At 43.2% G+C, this 27,472-nt stretch overlaps 1 protein-coding gene across 2 annotated transcripts in view; it reads right to left on the minus strand.

The window, feature by feature from the left end:
- Nucleotides 1-2,952: 2,952 nt before the first annotated feature.
- Nucleotides 2,953-27,472, minus strand: part of ZNF804A (zinc finger protein 804A) — a 247,718-nt gene continuing 223,198 nt past the window's right edge. For both annotated transcript variants that reach the window (XM_063118583.1, XM_063118584.1), the window contains exons 3-4: nucleotides 16,559-16,689; nucleotides 2,953-6,420 (exon numbers count right to left, since the gene is read on the minus strand). In XM_063118583.1, coding sequence (XP_062974653.1) covers nucleotides 3,132-6,420; nucleotides 16,559-16,689 — 3,420 coding nt within the window. In that variant the 3' untranslated portion in view covers nucleotides 2,953-3,131. The remainder of the gene's footprint in view (nucleotides 6,421-16,558; nucleotides 16,690-27,472) is intronic.

A 27,472-nucleotide genomic window follows, 5' to 3' on the forward strand; every position in this document is an offset into this window, starting at 1 on the left:
TTAAATTTGGTTTGTCCTGAATATTGAGTTGTTTGCATGAAAACCTGCATGCATGCATGCTTTTTTGTACACAATTACATAAGGAATATTTGCAAGCAAACCACTCTGCATTTTTAGTGCTATTTTCACAAATGGATCCATTTTTGTGTCGTTGTTATTGTTGTTGTTGTTGTTGTTGTTGTTATTATTATTATTATTATTATTATTATTATTATTATTATTCAACAACTCCATTGAAAAATTTGAAGAACCACACATTTCAAAAGGTTCAAAACTGAGAAATTGGGTAAAAGGGGAACAGAACTAATTTCTCCCCCATCCCTAGTATTTACATCCTTGATTTCTTGCCACTGCATTACAGTATAGCTGATGGCTGGCATCTCAACATGTGAAATGGCTATTTTGAAAAGCATTGTGCTGGCAGTAATAGCACAATTTTGTCTGTAGCATTGTATCTATGCTGGCCAATTCACATGTGGCAATCATTGCTTAATGTGACACTGATCAAATGATGAATATGCACATGCAAAGCAGACCTAATAATTCTGTGCATCTGTAATCCATGCCACTGCACGTATGCATGCATGGTGGAATCCCCTTTCTCTAAACATTGTCTCATCTAACTTGTAGCACAGTAGCTCAGCATCTCCTACTAGACTGGCAAGAGAGCACCCGTCCATTCCCCTTCCAAAGAAGGAGCCAGGCAATAATTAAGCTTTCCATGGATAGAACTTGCACTGCATCCTTCTTGCTCCCCAATAATGGTGACCCTTATTTACTGTGTTCTGTTTATTCCCACTCAAAACAGCCACTGCATCTACTGATGGCCTTTCGACATTGTTCACTCACCTCTTCGTTAACTTTGTCTAGATACTAGAACAAATGGCAACCTGGTACTCTCTGGGTTTGCTGGACTACAACTCCCATAATACCTAGCCAGAATGGTCAATGGTCAGCAATTATGTGTTAACCCAAAATACCTGGATGAGGTACTGGGTTATCTACCCTTGGAGAACCTTTTCTTTACCCATCCACCTTCTTTCCATTTCTTTCATGGCCCCACTGCTGATTTGGTACACCAACAGATGTTATGCATCTGAAAACAGTATCCTGCTATCGATGTTTCTACTCACTGCTATAACTTTTAGGAATACACATTCAATGACTCATTGACATCACCTTGTGAGTTAAATCATTCCACGTTATTGATTGACAGGGAAACCAGAAATGTGCAGAACATTTCTAAATACGACTGGAGGGGTGGAGGGAGAGAGGGAAAATGCAGAGATAGTGTTCTTAACAGCATCCCCTCGATGGACATATCATCTGCTCCATCTTGTAGGCATCAGTATGTCTGATGTGGGATACATTGATGAGTTGTTGCAGAAGCAGTTCTCTTGGCGGTGGGGCAGGCTGTTTGGGGTGCCACAAAGCAGGGCTGAATCCAATTTGGAAGAAGGGGGCCACATTGGAAATGGAGAAAACTTCACAAAAGCGACACAGGGCCAGAAGCAAAACAACAGGTCGGCCCAAAGTTCGACAAAACAAAACAAGACCTCAACATATATTAGCTTCAAGATCTTACTGCCAGTACATTCACTTTAGGAAAGACAATTCAACCTCTTAGAATGTTCAGTCCTTTAATCTTTGTAAACTGCCCAGAGAGCTTCGACTATGGGGCAGTATATAAATAATAATAATAATAATAATAATAATAATAATAATAATAATAAGGAGACTGGGCTGGACTGGGACCCTAAAAGGTTTGGATCCCCCCTTTCAGGCCTGAGCTTCCCACCATAAATGATGCCCATAAACCATGGACAAACTGTGTTGGGTCACTCACTTGCTTTGTGAGGATGTTTAGGCAGGCATACAGAATCATAGAATAGTAGAGTTGGAAGGGGACTATAAGGCCATCGAGTCCAACCCCCAGCTCAATGCAGGAATCCACCCGAGAGCATACCTGACAGGTGGTTGTCCAGCTGCCTCTTGAATGCCTCTACTGTGGGAGAGCCCACGACCTCCCTAGGTAACTGGTTCCATTGCCGTACTGCTCTAACAGTCAGGAAGTTTTTCCTGATGTCCAGCCGGAATCTGTAACTTGAGCCCCTTATTCCATGTCCTGCACTCTGGGATGATCAAGAAGAGTTCCTGGCCCTCCTCTGTGTGACGACCTTTCAATTATTTGAAGATTGCTATCATGTCTCCCTCAAACTTCTCTTCTCCAGGCTAAGCATGCCCAGTTGTTTCAGAGAAGACACTCAAATCAGGAAGTCCGTTGGCTGCTAGAAATGGGGGGTGGGGGAGCAGTCCCTTGTGCCTGCTTTCCTTCTGAATGTGTTTTTTTCTTTTAAGTCAACCATTCAGGGGCACACTGCAAATGGGCAATATTTGTCTCCACAGCATCAAGCTGCTTAATACAATCAGATCTATTAGCCTTTGTCCTCCTCTCAGTAAGAGTGTTCCCCTTAAGGTTTCAGCCTCTGAGCCGCGATGATAAATCAGAGAGGGCTTGGGAAACCTGATTACCCAAATACGGTAGAGTGTACTATTTAAATGGCAGGAAACGACGCTTTACGAGGCTAACAGTAAATTATTTTAAAAAATAAAGAAATAACCCATAACGAACAAACAGAAATTATTGCAAGAGAGATTTTCTCACTATATTTATGGTTATATAAGGAATGTTGTACAAAACATAGTGCATCCGCTCTGTCTAAACATTACTTAGGTGCAAATACAAGGATATAATTAAAAAAACCAACCCAGGAGCATACTTTACAACATAACTTACAGGACTATAAATATATTTTATATACAGGGTAACATATCGTAAGACATGATCTTCAGACATATATATATATATATATATATATATATATATATATATATATATGTTGTATTAATATTAGATTATTCAGTGCTTTTATTTTTATTACGAATCTGCACTTTACACATAAATCTTTGCATTGTTAGGCCAATAGCAAATAGCTCCAAGATCAGGAGGCTTCCGGAACCTCTTTATTATAGTCTATTGGTAGAGTGATTTGTCCTCATCTCTGATGAGCTACGTTGGTGGATCTTCAACTGAAGACTCACCTGTCCATTTTCCCTGTCCCACGTGAGGCCTAGAAGAGTGGCTGCAAAGGAATGACTGCAGGGTGCGGTGATAGGAGGGAGGGGAACAGCGTGTGCGGCAAAGGGGGGAACCCCAAATGGCTGGGGTGGAGAACAGAACCTGGAAGGAGCGGTAACTGGGGCGGGCCGACAATAGCTGCGTGGCCCGCAGGACAAAGTCTTGGCCCAACTGACACATGAGGTAAAGGTGTCCGCGAAAGAGTGGGGACTTGGGAAAGGAACTGTTGGTGAGGCTGAAGGACCTTAAATGTAGTGGCAGCGGCCGCTGCTGCCGCCGCTGCCGCATGCTGTTGCAGAAGAGTGTGGTGGATGGTGGTGACAGAGGTAGAACACAGCGGCGGCTGCAAAGGCATGGGTTGCAGAGGGGCACTGGAGGGTTGGACTGCAGCCGGGGGAAAGGCCAGCTTCATTTTGCTAGCCAACATGTTTTGCTGGATGATCTGGTGGTAGGCCTCGCATTGTAGCTCTTTGAATTTGTCGTAGTTTTCTGCGGGCAAGAGTAGTGTGTGTTCAGGCAAGGTGAACGGGGCAAGTATTTGTTCTGTGGTGATGAAAGCATGGCCGTTTATATGTGCTTCTTTAAAGGGCAAAGGCGGTGGGGCGCTAAATATACCGGGGTTATACCGCAGCCACTCATTGGGCGATGGGTGTAACTTCTCTTGTGGTATATTCTCAGCCACTTCATAATGGCACAGATATGCTTTAGGGGGAGGTGGGTCCAGGTTTCTTTCCAGACTGGGCCCTTTATTAGGAGCTTGGATTTCAGGAACACTCACATTTTCATGTTTTTCTGCCTCTTCCAGTATGTTCCTGGGTTTCATTGTTGACAGAACGCTATGTTCGCTAACAGGAGAAGCAGAAAATGTGAATTCTTCCAAATAGGGGGTCTTCTCTGTAATGGAACAGTTTGATTCTTGGATAGTTTCTACTGACAGTAAAAGTTCAGGTTGTGAGGCTGTTTGGCTTTCTACTGTCTGCATTGTTTGTTCCATATTATTTGCATATTCTGTGACTGAAGGGTTTTTTGTTGGCTCTGCATTTTCTTCAGTAGATTGTTTAGGAGAATGGTTGAACGTAGAGACCTCTTTCGGAGAGCTGACACTTACATTCCTCCTTGGTGCCCTCTCCATATACATACGATGCAGTCTGCTTCGCTTTCTCCTTCGTTTCCGTTTAGCTTTACATGGTATTGCTAAGCTATGTGATTGCCTCAAATTCTCTTCTGAGAAACAGGATTGTGCATTTGAACTTTCATCTGATGAACAGGAGTGCATATGATGTCTTCGTTTTCTATGGGATCTCTCCGACTCATCGGAGAGAGAATTATACGCTCTCTTTACAGGCTGTGATTGATTTGTGCATTTTTCATCAGAATAAGAGCCAAAATGTTTATGGTCTGGACTACTGCTAGATCTTCGGATATTCCAGCTACAAAATGCCCTTGAGTAAACTGAGGTGCATCTTCCGGAATTCAATCCTGGTTTATTTGATTGTCTGGGAGAAATTGCCTTGTTCCTTCTCCACGGATCGTTAGAGTTCATGCAACAGTCCTTATCATCTTTCGTGTTCCAAACTGGGTGTGGACTTTCATTGCCGTGGACCTGTGTGGATGTAGATATGGTTACACTGTTCTCAACCCCAAGAGTTTCAGATGTCTGCTGTAATCGTTCCACAACTGAGTGTCCAAGTCCATTCTCATCTGCACCTTTTTCCGCAGTACTAGGAAGCTTATGATGTTTAGCAACACCACCACAACTACTTTGCTGTTCAGCTTCTGGAGAAATGTCAGCATCTGCCTCAATCATTTCCTCATAATGGTGATGGCATAGCTTTCTCCTCCTTTTCCTCTTCCTGGTTTTATGAAACCACTTTTCATGTGTTCGTTTGATCCAGACTTTGTTTTGTTGTTCATTAGCAGATGAGCAACCTTGTATGCATTTTGGGGGATTATGGCACTTTTCTTGACTTTCAGTCATCCACAAAGCACCCAAACCTAGTTCATCTTGGTTTTTTACAGGAGTACAACTCCTTGCTAAGGACACATCCATCGTCACTGGCGTTGTATCGCTGCATGGTTGTCTACTGATGTCAGTTGTACAATCAGCATTCACTGAAAGAGATTCATCTATGTGACCTAAAACCAAGCCCTGGCTAGATCCAGCCTTTTGGGAAGAATTGGGCATATTTGACTGTGGTTTATTTTTCTCCAGGCATTCATTCAGCCTTGATGACCTGAAGTCAAAACATAAAGGATTACAGCTATATGAAACAGATGGTTCCGTATTGGTGTAAATTAACATTTCAGATGGCCACTGGAGAATGGTTGATCCATGTTTGTTGAGAACAGGAACAAATGGCTCACATGGTCTTTTTTGTGAATTTTGTTTCCAAGGCAAAGCTATCGTTTCCCCTTCAGAATTTGCTGGAATCAGTCCATCAGATGAGTATTTTTTAATCTCAGCTTGAGTGCTGGCTGAATCGCTGCTAATGTTCTGATCATTTTCTTCCCAGATATTGGGCTGTGATAAACAGTCTTCATTCACAGGGGGACCTGTACATTCGTTTCCCAAGTGCTCGTCACTATGGCTTTCGCCAGGGAGGGTTTGATTCCCAAGGGCAATGCTGGATGGTGTTTCATCAATCCACACCGCTGAATCTACATTAACGCAAACGCTGTCCAAATCACCAAGCCCAGTCCCTTTTGAATGAGAAAGAGGGGATGTTAATTCTGTGACCTCCTGTATTATGTTCTCCTCACCGGATGGTTCATTTGTGTCCTGTAGTGGGGTAGATTCTGTATTGTTGGCATGTTTTTCTATGAATGGAGCAATGGAGCCTGGTTTCTCCTCAGAACACAGGACTATTTCTTCAGTGGATGAAACCTGAAGGTTGCAAGGCCCTGGAACAAACCGACTCCTTCGGCTAAGTCCATGTTCTGCTGATGTTTCATCATTATATTCATAGAAAGCAGCAGCTGATGATTCTAGTTTGACTGCCGCTTTCTTAGGAAATGCAAAAGAGAACCCCACTTTATGTCCATGTAGGCCCTGTATTTGAACCCCATGCTTTTTAATGTCCGGCGTACAGTTACTTGCAGATTCAGGAGACAAAGAAGCAACAGATGTAAGATTGCCAGCAGTCTTCGAGCTGTGCAGCAACGCAAAGTTGAATTCTTGTTCCTTTTTAGCAGAGTCAATGAGAGCACGTTGAGGGATGCCGTTCAAGTTATCTCGGACTGTAACTGTCGTGGATCTGAACATAGGACCACTCCCGGGAGCACTGAAAGAAAACAAAATAAAGATACAAATAAACTTCCTATAACTGCAATTCGGAAAGGTTTCAGAGGCATTTGAAATGCACAGCTCGCAATGCAGCAACAATAGTTCCTTCGGCAAACACACACACACACACACACACACAACATAAACTTGGCATTTTAGATGCAAAGAATATTCATGTATGGGCATTTCTTAGCAGCTGAAGAGTGTTTTGTGCCCAAGCCTTGACTACAAAATTTCTGTAGCTCTGGTTGCTACAGAAGGGTTACGAGCAGTTCATAGCTCCTGCCATGAGCAGTGCTAACTCCAGGGTTTGGGAGGCCCTTGAGCAAGGTATCTTCCTGAGTGGAGCCACCACTTCCTTGCTGCTCTTGTACTTCCTGTTCACTTGCGCTATTCCTCTGGGGTTTAATCTGCACAACTGCCCAAGGGGACAGTGAGAAGCGAGTAGATACTGCTGCTCCTTCTCTTTCCTTCTATCACTCCTTGTTAGAGAGCCAAGGCAGCAACGGCAAGGAGATGGGGTCTCCAGTGTTGGCAGTGGGGGCCCTGCTGAAGCATGGACCTCAGCAAATTCCCAATGATGTCGACCACTGACACTCTCATCACCAGCAGAAAATCCACCTGATAACAGATCAGATGTAAGCTACTTCCTTCTCCTGGTTCTTTCTTCTATTGCCTCCATCAGAGGGTCTGAAACACTGATCAACATGCAGGACCGGTTGGAATTGTTGCATTGCTTTTAGTAGTGCTGTCCATTGCCACTGCAAAGAGCCCTGCTGTGCTCTCTGCTGGCATTGGGTGTTGTTGTTGCTTAGTACAAATAATTAGTATTAGTATTTATTGTGGTTACAGCAATGCCGCTTAAGAAATGCCAGGGTCTGTAATATTGTTTTTTGTGTTATGTCTTTTACTGTTGCTTTGTTCACTGATTTCTTTTTGTGTTATCTTTTGATCAAAACTTGGTTTTAATTTATACTTTATTATGGTTAGCTGCTTTGAGCGGCATTCATACTAAATTTAATTAATTAATAAATATTAAAACATTGGGTATAAAACTTGACCGTACTGGGAAGTATGCTGGAAAACATTTCAGGTATTCCACTCATTCTCATTCAGTATGTCAGAAGACGTTTCGTTCCACATAGCAGCTCTCTGTGACTTGGGGCGTTACTAGACGAGGCTCTAGCGCGCGTTACCTTCCGCAGTCACGTCGAGGCTTCCAGATGACGTTCACGAGGATCCGCCGTTATCCCGCGGTGAAGCCTCTTTCTCCCGACTTTAAAAAAGTGAGTTTTAGGACGCCTTTTCCTGCTGTCCCGCGGTAATTCGGAGTACGTGTGGGAGGATGTGAGGTCACTGCGGTCCGGACTGGGCAGGAAAAGGCGTGCTAAGGGGGAGTGGTCAGCGGCTTCGGTCAAGCCGCCTCCGCCATTTGCGCGCAGTCCGGCAGCTGGGGCAGCGCGGCGGAGCGGCTTTTTTTTTTTATTTCCCCAGTGACAGTTTGCGCAGGAACGGAGGACCGCAAAAGTGGCTGGTGACTCCTTGCGGTGGGCAGCTACCGTGGCCGCATAATGGCGGTGCTGTACGCTGCCTGTTAGTGTGGGTACCAGGCTGGCAGAGGGCAGAGCTGTTTGTGGGCTGCTGCCATGGCTACGGCCAGATGTGGGTTGGCTCCTTGGGATGGGGCACAGGGCACAGAGGCGGTCATCGCCGCCGACACCTCAGAGGCATGATGGGAGATGTAGGCACAGAGTGGCCATGCAGACGATTGACCTCGGGTCATATGACACCCGCCACGACCCCCATCAGGAAGTGAGCGCATCAATGTTGACCCTCAACAGCACCAGCAGCACTTCGGCTGGCACTGGCACTGCTGCCGCTGCCGCCGCCAGGGCCGGCGGCGGCATCGCTGACGGCTGCGCAAGTTTGCGGTCTTTCGGACGTGCGCAAACCGTGCAGCGAGCGAAAAAAAAAGCTGCGGCAATCAGGCCGGTGTGGCTGCGCAACCGTTCTCGCGGCGGCAGCAGCACAACCGGCGCAAACTTCCGCCACAAATCGAAGGCAGGTGTGGATGATGAGGCGTCACGGCTGAACGGGAAAAGCCGCTTTCACCGCTCCTCAACGACGGAACACCCGGTACGTCTAGCAACGCCCTTGGAGAAATGAACACATATTTAGATGCTGAGTCTGGCATTTGGTCTAATGAGGATTCTCTTTTGTGTGTGTTTGGGGGAAAGACACAACGGTTCCATGTCTCTGGTCTGTATTTAAGCACCATCACCCTTCTGTTAAGTCAGGAAGATAGCTAGGCTAGTGAACTAGTCAATTATTTGAAAGCTACAAGGCCAGGATTAGTTAGGAGTTTTCGATGGGTCTTCTGTATCAATTTCCTAGAATAGCAGAATATAAAGCGTTACATGGCTTGGGACCACAATACCTGATGGAACTCCTCTCCTGACATGAACCTACCTGTACACTACGCTCAACATCTAAGGCCCTCCTCCAGGTGCCTACCCCGAGGGAAGCTTGGAGAATGGCAACAAGGGAGAGGGCCTTTTCAGTGTTGGGCCCTGAATTATGGAATGGTCTCCCCAACGAGGCTTGCGTGGCGCCAACATTGTTATCTTTTCAGCACCAGTTCAAGACTTTTCTCCTTGGCATTTAACAGCATTTAATAGCATATGCTGAGTTTTTAAACTGACCCCCAAATAGTTGTTTTTAAATGGATGTTGTCTGTTTTTGTTTGTATTTTATGCTTTTATGGTTTAAAATTTTGCATATTTGTTTTTAATGTTCACTGTTTTTAACTTTTGTAAACCACCCAGAGAGCTTTGGAAATGGGGCGGGATGTAAATTATTATTATTATTATTATTATTATTATTATTATTATTATTATTATTTTAAAAAATCCTGAATTCTCTTTAGGAGAAATGTAGTGGTAATGTAGGTCCAGTTAATACCCATGGAACCTTCAGCATGTAGATTTTGAATACGGGACATGAGGCCAATTCTTGCCACAGCATGAAAACCCTCAGCATGAACAGGAGCCTAAACACAAGACATCTGCATTCATCCCATTCATCTCCATTGTGAAAACCATGGGGACCATACACAAATGGAACTGACCTGAGTGAAGGGAGGGTGTGTTAGCCCAGGGCTTTCCCCCTTCCCCATCACTGATATTTTGCCTCAATGGGATCCTCTGCGTTTGTTTCAAATTTTGCTTCATGTGGAATGTGGTGGAAAGTCTAGAACCCCAATGGGCAGCATCTCTCCTGGGTCTGTTTGACCGAGCTGCGCTGCCCTTGAGCGTTCCACAACAAATGCTTACAGCTGAACTTGGAACCTCATGTGTGCAAAGCATGCGCTCTTCCACTGATCTCCAGCCCCCTGCCTCTGTGTTTTTAACTACAGTTTGGGCACGCATGTTGCGCTAGCAATTTTGGAATGACTTCTAAACACATCTGATTTGACATACGAGTCGTTGAGTGGAGATAAGTATGGAGCCCCCTGCGGTCATTTTAAATAGTTACTCTCAGAGCACAGCTACCCTCTACCAGACAGGTTTGCATTTCCTCTGATGTAGCATGTAGAGCTCTTTAACTGTATTTCAAAAAACATTTATAGCTGTATCTAAATGTATACAGTACCCCAGGGGTCCAAGCTAGCAATTTCAGATATGTATACACAGAGGCTGATCCATTGTCCTTCACCCTCTCTGAAGCACCACCATTAATAAATATACCATTAGGTATAATGTGATCATTAGCACAGCATGGCGAGTTCGATGTGGACCTCTAGCTGTGAGTTATTTAAAGGTTACAAAGGCCTGAGGAGCAAGGGAAGGAATAATCACGTGCACCCCAGCCTGCAACATGCTAAATCACAGTTCTTGGATTTAAAATGATTCCGCTGTACTGAAACCTACAGGGCGAAATAATTTCTGGTTTAAATGGTTTGTGGTTCACAGTCAGAGCATTATGTGGAGAAGAGGACTTGAAGGTCACCCATTTTCCCCACCTCCAATTAATTCCTTTCTATGCAAATATCCCTGATAGATTATTCCATATGATCCAGATTAGAGAAGAATGGGAAACTGAACAGAAGAAGGGTTGTACACAGGACAAGGAATAAAGTTTAGTAAAATATATTTCTATAGATCAGGTGAGTGAGCCACACCACCCAGTAATAGGGAATGTGAAAAACTCGATCTGATCTGGTGAGGAAAATATAATTTGATGTTAAAAACGTGTGTGTGTGTGTGTGTGTGTGTGTGTGTGTGTGTGTGTGTGTGTATGTGGGTCAGCAGGCAGGATTTTGGTGAAGGTGCAGGAAAAAATGGATTCAAGTCCCTACACAGCTCATTGGTGGCTATAATAATACATTAGAACAAATTGCTAATTCATAAAAGGAAAATAATAGCAACCGTTAAAAGGTTGAATGAGGGTAAGTAATTCATGGGCACTACAGCTAAGACTTGATAACCTAACTGTATGAAACCACAGTTCTCAGATCTATTTTGATTTTGGAAATTGGTTAAATGTCATCCTCTTGGATTTTCACATTGTGGTTATTTTCTTGTCAGTGTTTCCTCTGGTGGTGAGACATATGATTTACTGTATCCTGGAGGACTGTAACTTCCAATCAATATAGCAGAATAGATTTGCATGACAGTTCAAGTCCTAGATCATACCACTTGGGGGCCCATTTACAAGACATGTTCATATCACACTCACACACACACACACAGAGTGAGCACACCATATTATGGTGGCTTTACCATGTCAAAAATGTAAAGTAAAGCTGTGGAGGCTACCTACAGAGGCGAGGTAAAAAGGTCAGGCCTAGAGGCCTGTTTTTTTCTCTCTCTTGAGAGGAGCTGTCCCTGAGAGGAGTAGTTTCATTGCCCGAGTTAAGTTCCATTTCTTCAAGTTTGAAAGAGCACTTTTGGTTTTGGGGAGAAGGGGAGAAAAGGGGAGAAGCCAGCCAGGAAGAGCCAGCCAGAAAAGATGTGAGCATGGAGAAAACACAGCCTGGGGAAGGTTAGATACAGCTGGGGTAGGAGAACTTGCATTTTGCAACTTTTCTTTTAATGCCTTTGTATCACTCAGCTCTATTGACTAAATACCTTTATTTGTAATTTGGTTGCTTTAATATACCACTAAACTGTTGTATTAAACATCAAGTGTCTGGTGTGCCAATCATTCCATGTCTACAGCCTAAACCCCATGTTACTGGGAAGGGGGAGGTAAAAGAAGGCAGATGGGGATTCTTAAAGAAGCAATGGATCCTTAAAGAGTTGCTCGGGGGGGGGGGGGGTCAAGACATGGAAGGAATCCTGACAAAAGCTAAGGTTTCAACTGTCACATCCCTCGGCATGTGCAAATCAGCAAAACTCAAGCTCATGGTGGCTCTCTATAATCTACCTTGAAGCTTGTGTCCAATTGCAAGTGTTTCTTTTTGCATGGAAATTCATGCATCTTTTCATGTGCATTTTCCCAAATGCACGTATCAGTTGTGCGCCTTGTTAAAATGTACACATTTTCACCTGTTGATTAAAACATGTTTGTGAACATTTTTAACAATGTATATTATGTTTTAATTCAGTTTTATGTATTTTATCGTTTATTGTTGTTCCCTGCCTCGATCAAAATGGAGAGGCAGGTAAGAAATTATTATTATTATTATTATTATTATTATTATTATTATTATTATTATTATTATTATATTATTATTATGTACATGCTTCTTTTTTCATGCACATGTTTCAAATGCACAGATTTTGTGAATGAATGTCTTTTGTTCCACATTGCATCGCAAGCTCAGAAACGTACAGATTTTGTCAGCAGACTGTGTCCGGGCCCAGGATCAGTTCTGGGAGGTGCAAGCAGGGTAAACTCTACTGATCTGAAATCAATTTCTCATACATGCTACAGACTCTGCTGCTGTCAACACTATAGGAGATCCTTCAAACTGACATCCAATCAGAGAGTGCTAAGAGCCTATGATTTGTAATGACGAGATGAATGCTATTAGCACTTTGAACGTGTGAATGCACCTCAATAAAGGTTGTAAAACTCTTTGCACATTTGAAGTGCAGCATAGATCAGCAGTCACAAGACACCCTCGGTGTGCAATTTCTAGTCTGTATATGGTTTCTGACATTGAGGAACTGTGGCTTGATGTAATGGGATGTTTGACTTTGTTTCATTTCTACTTCCTTTTGTTTACATTCTGATACAGGTTCTCAATGTACGTGGAAATTTGCAGGTTTTTATGCAATCCCAGTTTGATAAGCAATGTGGTTTTTTTTTGCAAATGGTTCTTCAGAAAGGTACAAGGAATACTGCTATCAGCAAAAGATGCCGTGAGTTTGCTTAGGTTAGAAACACAGGGCATTCCATATGCAGGGCATTCTCTCTCTCTCTCTCTCTCTCTCTCTCCCCCCCCCCCCATATTAACAATAGTTTTGGTTGAAAGTTCATTGACTGGGAAGGGGAGATGGGGAAGAGAAAGGAAAGCCAATGGCGGTATCTTCTTTAATTATTAATTCCACAATCAATCAAAGTGGATCCACAATTTATAGTGTAGCGTTTCCCTCGGACCCTGAAGACCAATGCACAAATTCCTTTGAAGGATTTTAGCCCTGAAAGGGTGCTTGTGTTTGCCCTCTTCCAAAGTGTCCTCCAGTTTAGTGCTCCCTGATTATTGTGTCATCAGTTGATAAGAGTTATAATTCATATACTGCGTGTCATCATTTGGGTAAGTATGGTTTAAACAAGGCTCAGTTTTCTGTTAGCCAGTGGTTAATTGACCTGGATTTACACTATTTGAGAACTGCAGTTGTAAAGTCTTGTTCGAGAATGCCCTTAATCTTTCAAATTTTGGAACTGCCAGAGCCTCATACTGGCAGACATTAAACTATCTACAAATACAGAGGAATGCTTACTTGAACCTGTTGCCCTCTGCTTTGCTAAATGGCCAATTCAATAAGATTCTGCTTATTGAATGTCTTTGGCTCTGTAGAATCCGATAAAATCTGTTGGCCATGTTATTTTTTCAATTACATTTTGTATAAGTGAGCCCACAGAAAGTGCCTGATTTTCCCTAGTAACCTTCTGTTTTCGGGATGACTCTATCTACACTCCTGAAAAGGTTGCTAAATTCTTTTTATCCTCAATACAAATTAGGAAGAATTCCATTTTGGCTCCACTGTGAATGTAAATGTATCCTTATTATGCAATTTATCCTGTTTGTATTCAGTTTTATTGGTCTGTGACTGTAATAAATTATTATTCTATTCTTTTTTGTGATGGTTTCCCATCATGTTGTTATTATTATTATTTATTTATTTTTATATATAGCACCAGCCCTAGATTAACCTTTAACCAATATTAGCACATGCTCAGCACACCAAGGGAAGGGGGGCACCACAGAGTCCCGGTACCATAAATAAAGTTATAAGTAAGCAATAAGAAGCACTACTTTGCATCCTTTGATCCATGTATATTGAAATGCTATATATATTCAGTGTTGGAAAGCAGTGGAATAAAATATGTTTTGCGTCGTACAAATAATGATATTTCACTATTAGAATATTTATTTTTAAAAAATTGTCCACCGACATCGATTTCTGTAGAAAGAGGATTTTCAAAATGGAAAAGTATGCTCTCGAGATCATATAATTTCAGTAGAGATAATATCATATCTTATTTTGTCTTATAATCTTTTGGAGGGTGATTAAAAATCATTTTCAATATTTTTTTTTGCATTTGCATTTTTCCCCTTATAAGTTTTATTTAAAAAAATGCATGAAACAGTGATCAAAATTTGTATCTTTTTCTGTTGCCCTAGTTATTAGTAAGTAATTGGCTTAAATTGCTTGCTGTTATTTAGTGTTAAATAAATATAATAAAAACAGTTTATATTTAATATAGTTGTGTGTTTTGGCGTGGGGGATGGCCTTGAAGAAAACTGAGTTTTTAATGTCTTATTTCACCTTCAGCACTTATTGAGTCTTAACGTCTTGCCAGCCAAGCAATGGAAGGGCCAAGGGGGGACCATTATTGGGCTGTGCTTAGGGCATCAGCTGGCCTTCAGCCGGCCCTGTATAGCACCATCAATGTACATGGTGCTGTACACATGGTGCTGTATCATGCCTATTTATTGTATTTGTTACATTTCCCCCTGCCCTTCCGAAAGCTCATAACAGCATAGGTGGGGTTCTCCGCTACTGGCCAGGTTAGGATAACTTCAGGTGCCAACAGACTGCTGCCTCCTCCCACCACATGCCTGCCATGAGGATTGGACATGGGGCATAGCTCAGTGGCAGAGCACATGCTTTCCATGCAGAAGTTCCCAGATTTATTTGCTTATTCATTCATTTTATTTGAACCCCACTTATCTATTAACATTGTTATCTTTTCGGTGCCAGGTCAAGACTTTTCTCTTCTCCCAGGCATTTAACAGCATACGCTGAATTTTTAACGGACCCAAGAAGAGTTTTTTTTTAAAATGAATATTGTTGCTTTTTATAGTTTTGGTGGTTTTAAATTTTGCATATCTGTTTTTAATGTTCATTGTTTTTTAACTTTTGTAAACTGCCCAGAGAGCTTCGGCTATGGGGTGGTATATAAATGTAATAAATAAACAAACAAATAAATAAATTTTTAAAATGGCATTCAAAAATTGATTAAAACAATGAAACAATACACCAAAATACAATAAAAATATAACAATTCCAGGAAAAAAATGTTATTAAAAACACCACCCAATGCAACAGGCCCAGTTACAGCTTCAATCCCTGGTATCTCTGCTTAAAAATAGTCAGGCAGCAGGGGATGGAAAAATCCTCTAATGTAGACTGTGGACAGCCGCTGCCAGTCAGAGTGGGCAATACTGAGCTAGTTGGACCAATGGTCTGACTCAGTATAATGCAGCTTCACAAGTCTATATGCATACTCTTCCAAATAAACTTGTGTCTGCACCCATGATTGTGTGTATACATTGTAACAATTTTGTACATTTTTGGGTAGTCAAAATGGGGGGAGGGAGAAAAATGTCATGTGTAAAAGAACTTTGAGATTTTTTTTTATAATATTCATATTCATATCACATCATCAGTATCCACAGTGCTTTATAGAGTACATGGCTCCTTCTAGAAGAAGGACCTCTAGTGCTACCAATCAGAAGACATTGTGTGGAAAGTCCCGACTTTTTTCCCCCTCAACAGTTCTTTTGCAGTAAGAACAAAGACAGAAGAAGTGGTGGGCAAACAAGAGAAGGTTACACGTAGAAGACAATGCCGTCTAAACACACACCTCCCATAAATTCCAAAAATAAGACCATGGCAATGGCATGAATAAAGCTTCACCTAGAAGCATCCCAAGAGAAGAGTTTCCTATCTGAAGGACTTAAGCACTGTTCTTCCAGTTCTCAAGTTACTACTATATAACATGAACTCCCTGAATCAGTACCAGTTTGTGGTCAAGGTGACATCTGCAATCCATAAGCCAGTTATAGTTACATGGCTCCTGTTGGTAGAAGTGGTGAGGGGAGGCAACTTTTGTTGATTCTCCCATCACTACCTGCAGCCTCCATCACTCACATTGCTCCAGAGGAAGGGTCCCTCAACCTTACAGAGCATGTGTTCAGAAGGTACAAGGGCCAGCAGGGGGAAATGGAAATCAGCAAAACTCATCTCCTCCCATTTCCACCACCAAATCTGAATCCAAGCATATGGAATTAACAAGGTTGTGGGATGTCGCCCAGACTAGCAACTAGCTGGTAGATTCCTTTAATCATCAATGAAGTCTTTCTGCCGTGTTTCAAATGACTGACCTCATTCCCTCCTGTTTTTCACTGCTATGCTCACCTTTATTAAATATATATAAAACATATTTTAAATAGAATATGTTGTTTTAGCTCTGCTAGGGGAAAAACCCATTAAAACAATCATTTCTTCATGTAGTGCCGAATTTAATTGCCACATACTGTTTAGGGAGTGCCATGAAAAATAGCCACTTTGTCCTGGTTTGAGATCTTCATAGGGCCTTCAGATACAGCATGTCATCTGAGATATTCTTTTCCTCCTCTTTCCTCCTTTTTTTTAACCTTTTAATCACTTTTCACTCACCATGCAGCTTCTTTTCTGAGTTCAGCTAACTTGTGCAAGCGTTGAAGGGCTTTTTCTTGTTTCCTTTCATCTTTTCTTGATTTGGAGGCAACGTTTCGTGCAAACTCCCTCTGTTTTAGCTCCTTGAGTCTCTATTAAGAATAATTGGAAGCAAGAAAGAAAAGAAGAAAGGAGAAACATTAAATGCAAAAAAAAGGGGGCATCTATGAGATAATATTCCAAAATAACCTGTTAACAGACTATTATTTTCTGTTCTCAGAAAAGCATTTGATTTGTATATTTATACAGATATTCAGGAGCACCTGAATTCACCACAGCAGCAGCATTGCTCTTTTGTTCAGTTCAACTGCATTTTTTTCCCAATGACTACTTATGTATTTTTGGTGGTAAAATGCGTTCTTTTTCTATAGTAAACACTAAGCGTTACTTTAAAATGATACAAAGTTATTACAATACATGAGAGCCTTTTTCATCTATTTGTGCATCTCCTTTGCAGTATTCAAGGCAACTTTCAGTGCAAGCCTATATATGTCTGCAGAGAGGTAAGCTCCACTTAGTCCCAGGTAAGCATGTATAGGATTGCAGCTTTATACTAAATAATAAAAAACAAAATAAAATAATACAATCAGGAATAAAACAGATTAGAACACACACACACACACACACACACACACACACACAGAGCGAGAGAGCGAGAGAGAGCTTTACACATGAATAAAAAAACCAGCAGTAAAATATTTAAAACAAAAAATAATTAACTAACCCATAGTCAATTTTAAGGTCCTAGAGTAAAACATTCTTACGCGGAAGGAAGGTCTTCTGAAATTTAAGAAAAACAACCAGGTCTGCCATCAAGAGCTGACATGGTCTTGAACCTGCCAAGGGTGCACACCCTAACCAGGGGCCCACTGATAAGCGTCCCGATCTCTTCTTCAGCATTCCAATGTAGAACATCAAAAGCTGCCTTATAGGCCCTTTCTACACTCTGGATGTTTCCCAGGGTCATCCCTCTGCATCCAAATGACCGACAAGGGATCCTGGGAGCAGGCAGGGACAACCCCTCTATTTTCCTGGGACAACTGGTTCCGCGGTTATCCCGATTTTACCCGTAGTCCCAGGATGATTCCAAGGGCTGTGGGCAGTGTGGACACCCATCCCAGCTTCTTCCCTCCTCCCTGTGAATAGCGGGGGTCAGCAGAGGGAAGGAGATGGGCCAGAGTAAAGTCCAGGGACATCGAGGGGGGAGCAGGGTTCATTTTTTGTTTGTTTGTTTGTTTTACTTACATTTTGCTAGAGCACAATTGCACTCTGGCGCCTTCCTCTTTAAAAAAAAAAAGTGGGTGCAATGTCACGCTTCCGTTTGGATGCCCAGGGAGGATTGTGGAAGCAGGTAAGTCCGTGATCCTCCCCCTCCCTCCCTCTACACCCTTAGGTGTAGGAAGGGCCATACTGAGTCAGAGGATGGATCCATCTAGCCCAGTATTGTTGACACTGACTGGTAGCAATGGCTCTCCGAAGTTTCAGGCAGAATTCTTTCCTAGCCCTACCTGAAAATCTTGAAGTTTGAACCAGGGACCTTCTGCCTGCAAAGTATGTGCTCTACCACTGAGCTCCAGGTAGGTGTTCATTTACCTACTTCTCTTTCTGGTCTGAGCAGAAAACCAACAGTGGTCATGAGAAGGCGGGGCAGTAGCTGCCATTGCCGACTTGCTCATTGGCTTTCCACCTGGCAATCAAGTAGATGGCAACAATGGTGAGAAAGAAGAGAGGAGGTAGTTTCAATGAGGGTGTGCTGCCCAAAGGCCCTCCAAAACCAGAGCCAATAACAACCACTACCATCCTAAACCATTTTAGAAACAGGAAGAGAGAAGGGCTGCACAAATGTCTTTGAGAAGACAGTTCCATAAGGGCAATGCCATTACTTAAAAAAAAAAAATGCTGTCACTCCTCCCATAGTCTACACACCCAATGCCAAGAATGTTTTCTCATGCAGTGGATAATAAATACTGCAATAATAATAATAATATTACAGTAAGAAAGGAGAACACAAATGGTCTATTACACAGACACACTATTAAGATAATCAAAGACCAAACTTTCCAATCTGACCCTTATCCAAACAGCCTCCCCAAATCCAAACCAATTACATTTTCAATCTTGAAAGATAAACACGTTCTACCAATGCAGTGAAAATGGACAGATGAAGCAATCAAACAGCACACTACTTTATTAAGAGCAATCTTTAAAACAAATATTTACTCGGTGGCTAACAACAGCAAACCTGTCCTTCCCTACTGGGTTGCCTCACAATCGCTACCAAATTAGTCAGGGGGCTTTGGCAAGGGTGCACTCAATTAAAAACTATGCTTATTATATCATGGCAGATGTTGAAGTAAACAGGGCAGACTGCAAAAGGAAAGAATAAAAGCCATAGCTCAGGACAATCCCCAGACCTGTGGTGGGTACAAAAGAAAATCAATTTCTCTCTAACTTTCCTCCAATGAACCAGAATGTCTTGATTCTTATCCCCTTGCCATGGGTAGGAAGTCTAAATCAGATGAATCTTGCTTCAAAACAAAACAAAATTTGGACATTTTAGGCTTTCTCAGCAGTTTTGCTACTTAATTTCGATTTCAAACCAATGATTCACCACCACCTCCGGCCTGGCTCCCCATGGAGTACACACCATTCCCATGGAGTGTGATCCATGGGGGAGGAGGAGAGGGAAATGACCCTGCTCTTCCTCCACCATTGCCCACACCTGGATTACACAAAATACTAGGTATGGTTTTCTGACATGGCCAACATGTATGTTTTGCCATCCATCTGATCTCATTCATCTCATTACATACCCAGTTAGTAACCATCAGCCATAGCGATGTCACTGGCAGACATTTCTTAAATGTGGAAGTGTGCAGGTTTTCTTCAGGTCTAAGTTCATTACCGTGATTCTTTCCTTTGAGGGTCTGCTTTCTCCTTATGAGGATTCTCTGTGAGTGTACAGTCCGTTTGATACGGTGACCATATGTAAAGGAGGACAGGGCTCCTGTATCTTTAACAGTTGCATAGAAAAGGGAATTTCAGCAGGTGTCACACGTATATATGGAGAACCTGGTGAAATTCCCCCTTCATCACAACAGTTAAAGCTGCAGGAGCTATACGAGAGTGACCAGATTTAAAAGAGGGCAGGGCACCTGCAGCTTTAACTGGTGTGATGAAGAGGGAATTTCACCAGGTTCTCCATATATACAAATGACACCTGCAGAAGTTCCCTTTTCAATACAACTGTTAAGGATACAGGAGCCCTGTCCTCCTTTTCATATGGTCACCCTACGTTTGACCACTCCTGACAACATCAAAAATGCAAGCTTTGGATTCCTGCCAAGATTCCCTGCCTCATTCTGTATAAGCTCCAAACTGGCTTGTTAGCATCTTACCCTTATGTGCCCTAAAGGAAGAATGGCTTTCTGTATGCATATTTCCAATTATAAATTTAGCCTAGGCCAGGAATGGGCAGACTTCAAGCTTGCAACATTGACTTTATTTTTACTAAAACTCTGAGATCCACCAACTGGAGTAATAGTGGCTCAGTACGCATGCCTGTGCATATTTATTTATTTAATTTAATTATTTTATTACATTTATATACTGGCCCAAAGCTGAAGCTCTCTGGGCGGTTTACAAAAGTTAAAAGTATGAACATTAAAAACAAATATACAAAATTTAAAACCATCAAAAGCATAAAAACAATATCCTTTTAAAACAATTATTCTGGGGTCAGTTAAAAAAACAAACTCAGCACATGTTGTTAACTGCCTGGGAGAAGAGAAATGTCTTGACCTGGCGCCGAAAAGATAATAATGTTGTGTGAGAGCAGACATTCACCTAGTATTAAGGAACAGAATGCCTCTGAGCACATGTTACAGACAAGTTATTTGTTTTTCATTATCAGAAATGAGCTTACAGTCCTTTCACACACACAAAAATCCAAAACTTTCTTCATTTCAGCTGCCAAATTTATGGGTGGAGGAGAATGTTGTCTACTGCAGCTCTCCCATAGATCTACCGGGAGATCTTCATCTCCCTTCCTTATGCCCCTGCCCTAACCACCCTAATTCACTCGGTGCATGTCCTCTCCTCTGTGCTTTCATCTTGTACTCCTCTTTCTCTCTTGTGGAAACTTCCTGTTTTGATTTTAGAACGCCAACAGACTCCCTTTGTTTGTTCTCTTCAAATATACTCCTTATCTTGCATTTGCAATTATATCGTTCTTTATACTGTGTCTCCTGGGTTCCTGTCCCCATAGATATTTCCTTCCCATTGGACCTTCCTTCCTTACTCAGTTCTGCAAGTTCTTAAAATCAGCTTTCTTGAAGGTTATTGCCTTCATTTTAATGCACTGCTCTTGGTTATCTTAAAGGCATAACTTCAGCTCTCAATTCTTCCTTGTGGGCCTTTCTGCATAGTGCTGATTTGGTATGTGTGTGTAAAACATTTATGATGAATGATAGTCACCACTCAATTTCATCTATGGCGGATGTTCAAACTAAATTTGAAAGTTCCTGAGCAGGGAAAATATTTGAGGAATTTCAAGGGTGTTTTAAAAAAATAAGTGTGGGAAGGTCCTTTAACATTGAGGTCCTTTAACAATCATTTACACCTGCTACATAACAATCTGAACATCTTGAACACAAAATCTAGGTGTTCAACACATGAAGGTGTGTTGAAGTGCATTGCCTTTTTAGTTCTTTAACTGTTCACAGCAGGTGGCACAATTTTTTTTTTCTTTCCAGTAAAGGATTTTTGGTTAAGCTGATGGAGGTCCATAATCATGTCCTGAAAAGTTGCCTGGGTCCATATTGGTGTCCTGAGATGTTTCCTGGGTATAGACCATGTCCCAGCCCAGTATCTAAGAGATTATTATAATCCATTTGCTCTGCATTGGATCACTGGAAATGCAGACACTCAAGCTGAGCCACAGCATGACAACAAAACAGTGAATGGTAGTATATTTGAGAAGCTAAAAAAATTGGATCACCAGATTTTGATCTATAATATGGTTGAGTCCATTACTGTATAGGAAAACAATGAAACACAGATCTTTCAATGCACATGGATATACTTTTCTTCTTCATCGTCGCATCCATATCAAACAGCTGGGCACATTAGCTGGAGGCTGCAGCTTAATGATTAATAATTTACCATATTTATTTTTGATCCTGAGACTCTGCAGACTTGGCTGGGTAAAATACTGTACTGGCAAAGCAATAACTAGGTTTATGTGTTGGAGTGGGGAAGTGTATGTGCACTTTTTAACATCTTGAACAAGATCCATCTAGATGAAGAGTTCCTTCCGACCTGAAAGTTTGTTTTCGACAATGCTGTGGTCCCAAGGGCAATGATACATTGTATCTCTCCCTCCAAAGGCAGAGAGAGAGAGACAGAGACAGAGACAGAGGGCCTTGCTAGACCTACCTGATAATCTGGTGGGGAGTAGGGGCAACGCCGCGCAACAGCTAGCGAGGGCCATCGCCCTTTTCCACACGTAACACGCAACGGGGTAAGGGAAAGTCCCGTCACGTCCTCCATTTTTTTTTTTTTTTTTGGAGTTAAAGGGCCATGTGTGCAGGAGCACACCAACGGAAAAGTAAGTGGGTTTTTTTTTTAAAAAAATAAAGGGTTCCCCACTCCCCCTGCCCCTGATTTCTCCCACAATGCCTGATGCCCCCCTGCCCGCTCGCTCACCCATCCTCCCCCCGCTCGCCATGCCTGTCCCCACTTGCCATGCCTGTCCCCGCTCACCATGCCCGTCCCAGCTTGCCATGCCCGTCCCCGCTCGCCATGCCCATCCCCGCTCGCCATGCCCTGGCCCCGTTCTTCTTCCCCCCGTCCGCCATGTCTGATGCCCCCCCTGCCCGCTCACCAGCCCACTCACCATGCCCACCCGATCACTCGCCTGCCATGTCCGATGCCCCCTCCGTGCCCCCCCCCGTCTGTGATCTCCCCCCTGGCTCCGCTCTTCCCCCCTATCTCTCCTGCCGGGTCCGCTCTTCCCCCCGGCCCCCATCTCTCCCCCCCGTGATTTCCCCCCCTCCCGATGGGCACAGCGCTCCTATGGAATGCTGTGCCCAGTGCGTGGCTTCTCCCAGCTACTCGCAAGTAAGCGAGCAGCCAGGAAAAGCCACGGAAGTAGCTAGACCTTCCGAAGGCCCGGCCTCAGCCCAGGGTTGCAGAAAAGCCAGGCCATAAGCGGATCCGGTTATCCCGGGTCAAGGGAGGACTTAGCCCGGCTGGACCCCGGGATCCCCTGTGCGTCATCTGAATGCACAGCAGGAAGCCCGGGCGTCACACCTGGCTAACTCCTCGTCTAGCAATGGCCAGAGACAGAGAGACAGACTCAGCCCTTAGAGGGTGTCAAGATCAGGCTTGGTTTCCCTGGTGTGGATCCTGAATCAAACTCAGAGCCTGAAGAAGATGACCAGCCAAGGCAAGAAGCAGGGAAGGAAATTCTCCAAGATTTTCCAGGAATCAAGGAGGAATCTTCCCAGGAACTTATCAAACAGGAGACCCGGGCTCCGAAATTGGTGAAATTGTCCCCCAATTTCTCTACCCACAAACAGGGTGGAGAACTTGAGAGGCCACTTGTGCACAGCTCCACTATTTACTGAGTCAAGTTTTGTGGATTGCACAGAAGACCTCTTTATTGTCTCACATCTCGGCAGGAAGGCTTGCAATCAAGACAGAGGGATACATCTGACCATGGATCTGACCTTGTCAGAGGCCCTTGCTGTGCTCAACAATGCTTACCCTTAACATGGGCCCAGGGCTCTATTAACATGCACAACATCATAGGAATCATTAATTCAATGGAGTGGTTTCTGTTCTTGCCTGAAAGATTCCCTCCCTCCCTCCCAAATTGCCTTTTAGGCAAGAAAGACAAGACCAAATTCATAGTTCTGAAATGGGTAACAAAGTGGGTGCAAGCCTGTAGCTACAGAAAACCGTGAAAGCTTCCGTTTTACTTATGTACCTAAGTGCTTCTCTTACATTCTTTTGACATTATTTTACTAGCTTGTAAATGGAGAACTACTTTAATTCGTAGATTTAAGCACATGTAGCACAAAGCAATAGATTTACAAATGTGGAACAGCTATAAATTAATAAAAGTCCTGAAACACACAACTAGGCTCCTGAAGATCAGACAGGGATGCACAATGTTTTTCCGGATTCACTTATGACAGAGGAAGAAAAGTTGAGCAGACTATCAATAAGACATGTAATCAGTGTCCTTACTCACTGCACAAGATAAAAGGCCTGTTTTACCAGCTGAGACACCTGGCTGAGGCTCTCTCTCTGTACCCTTTTGGTGCTCTGTAGCACCTCCAGACCCTTCTTTGGCACTCATGGGGGGATGTGCTGCACAGGGAGCTATGGGGGCAAAAACGCCACCCTGGGCCTCCTGAAGTTTCCCTCCCTGTTTTATGGCTAAGAGCCAGCACTTAAAATTGGGCATGGAAACAAACTGGAAGCCAATGTAGCTGTTTAAGATTGGTGTTATACAGTTTGCAAAACCCACACCAGATAAGGAACTGGCTGTCATGTTTTGCAGTAGTTGAATTTTCTACACACTTTGCAAGGGCCACCCCACACAGAGCACTTTACAGTATTTTAAATATGAGCCTAAGGCATGGCGTGTATCACTGTGGCCAAATCTGCCTTCCCCACAAAGCTGGTCAAACGTGGGCTGACCGTATGGAAAGGAGGACGGGGCTTCTGTATCTTTGACACTTATATTGAAAAGGGAATTTCAGCAGGTGTCCTTTGTATGCCTGCAGCACCTGGGGAAATTCCCTCTTCATCACTACAGTTAAAGCTACAGTTAAACCTGCCCTCTTGACCATATGCAAAAGGGGGCAGCTTTAACTGTTGTGATGAAGAGGGGATTCCACCAGGTGCTGCATGCATACAAAGGACACCTGCTGAAATTCCCCTTTCAATACAACTGTTAAAAATACAGGTGCTTTCCCCTCCTTTCCATATGGTCACCCTATTCCTGGCCACTGTTGTCTCCTGAACATCCAAGCAGGGGATCTCACAGCACCCCCAAGCTGCATAATTGCATACTAGGCAGACATACTACTACTATGACTTATAGAAGGACAAATCTCTGCCCCTAGGAGCTTGCAATATGAATTTTGAAACGGGAAACCACAGAGGAGAGTGAGGTAAGTGGAGGCATAAACAGGGAAATGGTGGCAGGGATGTGTGGAGGGGCTAAGATGAGTGAGGTGGCCACCTCAAGCAGCAGCTGCTGGAGGACAGGGAGCAATGGAGAGTTGATGGCAGACACAACTGCTTGTGCTACGTAGCCTGCCCTGGCTGGTGCAGTGGAGGATGCTGTCCCAGCGTTAGACTGTAGGAGTAAGATCCAGCTTTCAAACTGCTCAACCTTTGAATATGGAATGGGGAGGGGCACCATCTTCTCCTCAAGCGGTAAAATCTCAATGGCTGCCCTGGTAGTTCTGCATAGTTACAGGCTTAGCTACAGCAGAACATGAGAACTAGGTGGTTGTGCCAGAGGAAAGGCGGATTTTGAGAAGGGAGTTGAAGGAAAGAGGAAGTGAAGAGTTCTAGTTCAATGGTAGAGCACACACTTTGCACGCAAAAGGTTCAGTTCTTTGCATCTCCAGCTGGGGCTGAGAAAGACTCCTATTTAGAAGCCTGGATAGAATAGGGTGACCATATGGAAAGGAGGACAGGGCTCCTGTATCTTTAACAGTTGTATTGAAAAGGGAATTTCTGCAGGTGTCATTTGTACATATGGAGAACCTGATGAAATTTCCTCTTCATCACAACAGTTAAAGCTGCAGGTTCCCTACCCTCTTTTAAATCTGGTCACTCTAGTATAGCTCCTGCAGCTTTAACGGCTCAATGATGAAGAGGGAATTTCACCAGGTTCTCCATATGTACAAATGACACCTGCTGAAATTCCCTTTTCTATGCAACTATTAAAGATACAGGAGCCCTGTCCTCCTTTTCATATGGTCACCCTAGGATAGAAGCAGCCAGTCAGAAGACCAGAAGTGAGAAGCTTGCAGCACTCCAGATGTTTTGGCCTACAGCTCCCATGATCCTTTGCCACTGGCTATGCTGGTTAGGGCTGATGGGATTTGTAGGCCAAAACATTCGGAGGGCCACAAGTTGCCCATTGCTGCATGGACAATCCTGAACTAGGGGGACACACATAGGGCAGTTTCCTCTGCTCCTAGGTGGCATCCAGCAGGCTTTCTGGGCAGCAAATGTTCCAAGTGCAAGAGTATTTATTGTGATCATGCACAATATTAAAATAATTGAGTACTGCAATCCTAAAATGGTTAAAAGTCATACAATCCTATGGAACACAATGAATTTCTCATGGAGCAGTCACAGATGATAGATTTATCTGGAGGCGGAAAATGGCGAGACAATTCAACTGAAACTATATTCAACAACTTCTTGTGTCTTTCATGACTCTTACACTGAACTTTATTCTGGCCTCCTTCATATGAATTCAACTCCCTGAGATTTATATTGACATAACAGGCCTTTAAGCAGCTTGAGACAGCTGCCTTAAACACACACACACACACACCCCATCCACTGGGACGAAGGCTTCCTCCTCCTGCTTTCCAAATAATATATCTGCTATTTTCTCCCGGTTTTATAATCAGATCGCACCCGTCTGATTTTGCTTGTAGCCCAGGGCTGGTGGCAGCTTGTCTCTAAACCGGTGTCAGTCAGGTCTAGAGATGGCATAATAAAATTAACACAGTCCTGCTTGGGAGTTGCCAAATTTAGAGATTGAGCTCATGCTAGAATCTTGATATCCCCAAGTTTTATTAACACTAATCTAGGATGACTCATTGCACTCTGTCCAAATCTTGCCACCAAAGAGGCGGTGCGCAGGGTGGGTGGGGGAGAACACTTCACAACAACAAGATCAAGCAGAGCTTTGGAGCAGTAAAGAAAGGCAGAAGTTATATAGTGAGAGGCAAAGTTCTTACAGACTTGAGAAATGCCATTCACTGGCCATAAGGCTCCTGGCAATAATGAATGCTAAGAGCTGATGCCCATGTAAACAGTAGTAACACTGAAGTTAGATTGGACCAATCTGAATTAAAAGTTCAATTCCCCATTTGCATTCCCAATGTCTGTGGGCTCATCTACACCAAGCAGGATATTCCACTAGGAAAGTGGTATGAAAGCGGTATATATACTACTGCTTTAGAGCAGTACTGAAGTGAACTTACAACTGTTGGGGCCCATGACACATACCATATACCACTTTCATAGTGTTATATCCTGCTTCGTGTTGATGTGTCATGGGCCCCAACAGTTGTGAGAGCACTTCAGTACCACTATAAAGCAGTAGTGTAGATCCTGCAGTGCACTTCAGTACTGCTATAAAGCGGTAGCGTGGCTCCTGCCTTTTATAAACTGTTTTCATACTGCTTTCATAGTGGAATATCCTGCTTGGTGTAGATGAGCCCTGTGACTATTTATTACTGAGATTGTCCCCATCACCGTAGTATTTGGATTAACAATACATATGCGTATTTACACTTTTACTCAGAGTTAACTACTCTTCTTTGATCCATCAGACTTATGAAGCAGGCAGATAAATGGGAGATGGAAGTAGACAAAAAGTAGCTGTTGCCTGAGTCCCTGCCCTCAACACGGCTATGACCTTTTATTCAGCTGAAATAACATAATGGGGTTGTATCCAGTGGTGTCATTCTGCTGGCACAATGCTTCTCCCACTTGCAGAAACCTTGCTTTCTTCCTTGCACAAGGGTCTGATCCAACCCTTTGCTTCCTATTTTGCAAGGGCATCGCACACGGTATTGCACAAGCTGTTCTACAAGTTGTTCCACA

The sequence above is a fragment of the Elgaria multicarinata genome, chromosome 2, assembly GCF_023053635.1.
Source record: "Elgaria multicarinata webbii isolate HBS135686 ecotype San Diego chromosome 2, rElgMul1.1.pri, whole genome shotgun sequence".
Lineage (NCBI taxonomy): Eukaryota > Metazoa > Chordata > Lepidosauria > Squamata > Anguidae > Elgaria > Elgaria multicarinata.